The sequence below is a fragment of the Malus domestica genome, chromosome 16, assembly GCF_042453785.1.
Source record: "Malus domestica chromosome 16, GDT2T_hap1".
Classification (NCBI taxonomy): domain Eukaryota; kingdom Viridiplantae; phylum Streptophyta; class Magnoliopsida; order Rosales; family Rosaceae; genus Malus; species Malus domestica.
Window position 1 is genome coordinate 32,526,256 of NC_091676.1, and position 6,000 is coordinate 32,532,255.

The window sequence follows — 6,000 nt, forward strand, 5'->3', positions numbered from 1 at the left end:
TGAGTGGGATAAGCTTTCTTCTGGATTTCTTCATCTTCTACCTTCACTTAAACAAATATATAAATTTGACATCCATATTTATTTTTTACTTTCATTGAAGTTAGAGAGTTTTCCAAGCCAGCCCAATTCTAAACAACTAACAATCCCTCAGCCTCAGATTTCTGCGTTTGAGTGTGAGGCTTACCAGGAGTATTAATAGGTTTACTAGAAGTCATTCCAGCCTTTGCTATCAACTTATAGCATATTTTTCCTGATTCACAATAATACTACCATTCTCCTTGTAGGAAATCTGCAAACCCAAGAAGTATGTCAACTTATTGACTTTGTTCCTGATTCACAAGGGATATTTTTTTATAAAAATAAATTAATTTTGTAGTAGCAAGTAAGGCCATTTTTAATCGAAATGGCTAAATATAGCTCCTGTCAAGAATTATAGCCCTGCAAAATAATATTTTTAAATGAATTGTGTCAGACCATACTCATATACCATCTCCAACCGAAGGGGCTAAACATAACCCCCTCAATAATTTTTTAGTTTTAAGTTTATGCTTTAAATTTATTAGTTAATACAATTAACAACCGTTGAATGTTTTCAAATCTAGTTGTTGAATTTGAATCAATTATTGCAATTGAAGAGCTGGACCACAAAAAATGGACTATGAGGGAAGGCTACATTTGGCTAGCCTAATGCTCATTTAGCCAAATAATGGTCTGATGGGCTCCATAGAATTATAGTCCAGCCATAAGTTGGAAATGAGTTTTTCGACAAATCAAGTCATTTTTTTTGCTTTTAAACATTTAACTTTCTTTAGAGATGGCCTAAGAAAGCTGCAAGCTGTAAATCATTAACTTTTGTTCTTTAGACCTATAGTTTCTCTATTCATATAAACTATAGAGCAGAATATATCTTTGCTCTTATTTTTATGTTTCCATCTCCATGGGTTTTTATACTTAAATTTAATTGAATAAAAATAATCCCACGAATTTATTCCTTCAAATGGGAGACGAATCTATCATTAATTTGGAGCATAAAATAACCAGCAGCCCACCCTAAATTATGAAATTAGAGAAATTAATCATTAAATAACAGCTAAATGAGACTTTGTGGCCTAACTACAAAGAAATGTGGCAATCATTATCGAACATGGGTGCCACCCCGGAGTTTTGACACTATATACCCCAAAATCCAACTACTACGGCAGCTCCAAATTATAAATAAACACAATGAACCATTTACACAACACTTTCCGAATCAAAAGAATATCAAGACTTTCATAAAATGCATATAACATTGTACTACTGCTTCACCATCACCATTTTTTTGCTCCTTAATATCTCAAGAATTGCAGATGCTGCAACAAGGCAAACCAAGTACCTAAGCCAGGCCAACCAATTTATGGATCCTCAAAATGCTGCTCGGTCAGCCAACAGAATCCCACCATTGGCGTGGGATGCAAAGTTGGCAAAGTATGCACAATGGTACGCAAGCCAAAGGCGGTTCGACTGCGCGTTGAGGCACTCGAACGGGCCTTACGGGGAGAACATTTTCTGGGGGAGTGGCATCGAGTGGACGCCAGCTCAGGCAGTGACGGCTTGGGTTTCAGAACGGAAGTCTTACAATTACTGGGCAAATTCTTGTGCTACAAGGCAGCAATGTGGGCATTATACACAGATTGTGTGGAGGTCAACAAGCAAAGTTGGCTGTGCTAGAGTCAATTGTTTTGGTGGTAGGGGTGTCTTCATGGTTTGCAACTATGACCCTCCGGGGAATTACATTGGAGAAAGGCCTTACTAAAGTAATTAATTTTCCTTAAATTTTTCATAAAAATTGTTTGCTACATACATATGCACTCCTATACCTTCATGTGCCTTTGTGGCAATTGAGTACGCATCATTATGTGTATTTTTGTTAATCTATGTCCCGGATAACTACTAAAATTAATAAAAGGTGCATGAACTTTGAGGATGATTGAATTCATAGTTGTATCATTTTCCTTTACATAGGTTCCTCTTGAATAACTGGTGCCATCACATGGATAAAATCTTTTTGGGTTTTGCGTTGTCAAGCCATGCACACTCATTTTAGCTTCTCAGACACCCTTCTTTATTTTAGATAATCAGATTGATTAAATCAAATGAAAACAATGATATCAAAGAAAAAAACAAAATTAAATAGGAGAGGTAAGAGGCTGTTAAGGGGGGCGTGTTTATTGTTTAACATTTCCCTTATCATATTTCTTATCTGACGATTTGTCATATGACAATTTAGCAATATTATATATGTGCATAATTTAGGAGTGTCCAATAAGTAAATAATATTTCTCTATTTCGTCACCATATAAACTTGGGCTTTCCGAATAAAACACACACACACACACACACATATATATATATAGGGATAAGATCAAGGAAAGATTTTGACAAATATTTTGACACTTCTTTTTAACCTTTAGATTTTATTAAGTAAATAATATTTCTCTATTTCGTCACCATATAAACTTGGGTTTTCCGAATAAAACACACACACACACACACATATATATATATATAGGGATAAGATCAAGGAAAGATTTTGACAAATATTTTTACACTTCTTTTTAACCTTTAGATTTTATATCATCCAATGGTCCTAATTAAAAGTGATGTGGAGGATTTAAATCAATAAATAACATGAATGATGACATGGAATATAAATAATCATAAATAAATAAAATCTGCAAAACGTAGGAGGGAGGGATGAAGACCTCCATTGATTTCGTGAAAGCCCAGAACAACCGAATTTGGTCTTTCTTCATGACAATTTGACCACAAGGAATAAAGGGTGATAATTACAACTTAAGAACTATCTAAAATTGAAGATATCAAAGTTTTACCATAACCCAATTCTCACCCAAAGATACTAAGAACGAAGACTTAATTTAGGGTTTAATTTTGTTTATTTAACATGTGACGACCCGTCCCAATTGTCATTATAATTTTCTTTCCTGAGTATGTGAGATGACAATTATGCCCTCGGTGGCTTAGTGACGTGGATGTACATATGTAGTTTTAAATAATCTTCTTTGCTATCGTAATAAAATCGTACTCGACGTCACGAACGCGTCGATGCGAGTTAGGGTCGAATCGGATTCCTAATGAAAATGTTGCGACGATTAAAGAACGAGTTAGGGTAGAAATATATTGTTGGGTTGACTATATTTTATTCACCAATCAATTAGTTCTTGTTATGTCTAGCCCAATCAGATTTTAGGTTGAATTGTTATTTTCCTTGGGCTAATTGGACCTTAAAACTTTCTCTCTTTCTCTTTCTCTTTCTCACGGCAGCCCAATCAGGGCCTTACTTCTTTTCTTTCTGGCCAATCCATGATCACACACACACATGTACACACACACACACACACGTATCTTTCACCCTCTCCTTCTTTCTCGATTCTTCTTCCCTTTCGTACAATCGTGAGACCACCACACTCAAACCATACCAAAACATCACAGATCAAGTCCTTGGACACTACCATCATCTTCTTCACAACCTCATTCACACCTTTGTTTCCTCGAACGGTCATCGGAAACATAAGAACGGCCCAGAAGCTCTGCCACGGTGGGTTTTAAGGACGTTGTGATCATGGATGATTTGCATGATTTTAAGGCTCGGGATAGACTCTAAGAAACTCCCTTACCATCTTGGAGTGGGATTGTAGTGGTTTGGACATCGAAACACACGGGTTTATGAAGTTGTAGAGTTGGCAAGAGGTATCAAAGGAAATTCTGACCATTTTCCGTTGGTTTTAGGACCTCAAATAGAAACCGGCGAACCAGATGGCGGCAGGCGGCGGACTCCAGCGAGTCACCGGAGAAGAAGGAGCATATCCGTTAACTTTAACGGAATATTCTAATGGTGTTAGATGAAACGTACCCCAAGGACAAGTGTGGACAAGCGAGATTAAGGGGGGCTACGATCCTGCTACTTATCAGTGAGTGGGCATTTGCTTCCTATATATATATCGTGGTTTCCAGAACATTTTTATAATGATTTATGCTTTAAATGCCATGTTGAAAATGAGTTGCATTTTAAGTATTGCATTATTATAAATCGTGAATTATATCATTTGATGTTGCGGAGGCTCAGGTAAGCTTCAGGTGAGTATATTGTGATGGTATTGGTTGCATGACACATTGTTATGCATAAATGCATTTAGAGCTCATCATTGTTGCACCCCGATGTTAGTGCTCCCGCCTGAGGCTAGGGCACAGTCCTTCACATGATGTTCACCTCTTGCATCACACGCTCACCTTGGATCTAAGTTTGGTGCTAGCCCTGTCATACAGACCACAATAGGTGGTTCCGACTCGTAGGTGACTTGCCACGCAACCTTCACGTGATCGTAGCACTTGAGCGTATATATTTACACTCTGCCCTGTCGTACAGACCACCATAGGTGGTTCCGACTCATGTGCTAGCATATATTGATGAGCTATAGGTCCAGTCGTACATGTCACATTAGGTGACTCCGATTGGCATATTATTTTATATTAATTTCACCTGGCTTACATCTTTTGGTGCGGAAACGTTATGGCATGGCATACTTCAGTTTTTACTGACCTTGTGCATTGATATTCATATGTATATACGTAGCATTATTTTTTGGAACTATACGGGTTTTACAGTGAGGGGTTATTATGTTCAGAAAAGATAAATGTGTTTTCAAACGTTTTGTTTTTGCCCACTCACCTTTTTGTTTTGCGCCCCTCCAAGTCCTAGGTACCTGTACATCTTGGTGGCTCACGAGGACTTCTCGGTGGTTCTGACGATCTACTAAATAACTGTAGGGATCTTCTCCCTGTATGTACAATTAATACTTAGTTAATTCGACTGCATTTTCGTTTACCGATGCTCTGATATGTGTGTATCTTATACTTGATCACTTCCACGCACTTACATATTATCTCTAGTTTAAGTAAGTTTAGTTTTGGTTTTTACTTAGTCACATTTTCTTATTATTATCATCACTTATGTTGCGCATTTGGCTACGTCACCCTCACATGACGGCCAACACGTCTCAACTTCGGTCGGGGTGTGTCAATTTGGTATCAGAGCCCTAGGTTGGGCAGTCCTGTATTTTTGTTTAAGCCCTAATTATTTTGGTATCTTATGTCAGAACCATGCTGCCTCGTAGAGAGCCACATACTTCTTCTGAGTCTAATTTTCCAGATATTGGACAACTTGGTGAAGCTATTGCTAATGTTATTCAGTATTCACTTTGTCCTTTTCGAGACAGTATATAACTTGAAGTTAAATAATTTCTTTGGCAATGAGGAGTTCGAGGGAGCTGAGCGTTGGCTCAACCATGTTGAGAAAACCTTTCGGGTGATGCAGCAATAGAAAAATATTTCTAATGATAGATGGGTCGAGACAACCACTTGGTTCTTGTGTTAGGAGGCTGCATCTTGGTGGAGACAAGAATCTTTTCAGTTGATAGCTGAAAATGCCACAAATTGGGAGATTTTCAAGCATTTATTTCAGAGGAGATTTTTACCTCCGAAGTATTTGGATCATAAGAGGGAAGAATTCTCGAATTTGAAACAGGGGAAAATGTCAGTTATAGATTACCATCGAAAGTTCACAAATTTATCTCGATATTGTCCAGAGATTGTTGCAAATCCTGCTGAGATGCTCCGACATTTTAAGTGGGGTACTCGTAAGGAGTTGCGTTCTATGGCTACTTTGACTCCTTGTTTTACATATCAAGAATTTCTTGAGGTTCTACTCTGGGTTGAGGACTCCGAGAATGCTCCAGATGATAGTGATGAGGAGGAAGAGAAAGGTAATGCTCAGAAAAATAATACTAGTAAGGATAAAGGGCAATAATCCCACTATCTTCGTAAGACACATAATTTTAAATGAAGTGGTACTAGCTCTGGTTCATCCAGTGGTGGTTCGAGTTCTACTGCGCCATGGAGGGGCAGCCGATCTTCAGGAGGTTTCCGATTCCAGAGACAGAG

At 37.9% G+C, this 6,000-nt stretch overlaps 1 protein-coding gene across 1 annotated transcript; it reads left to right on the plus strand.

The window, feature by feature from the left end:
• The first annotated feature begins 1,244 nt into the window (after positions 1–1,244).
• Positions 1,245–1,978, plus strand: LOC103416696 (pathogenesis-related protein PR-1-like). The gene has a single exon (XM_008354928.4). It carries the CDS (start codon positions 1,280–1,282, stop codon positions 1,793–1,795), a length of 516 nt encoding a protein of 171 aa, XP_008353150.1. The 5' UTR covers positions 1,245–1,279; the 3' UTR covers positions 1,796–1,978.
• Positions 1,979–6,000: the final 4,022 nt, after the last annotated feature.

What these genes read in the sequence shown, in the direction of transcription:
- LOC103416696 (XM_008354928.4), top strand. Translation starts at nt 1,280, where the DNA reads ATGCATATAACATTGTACTACTGCTTCACCATCACCATTTTTTTGCTC.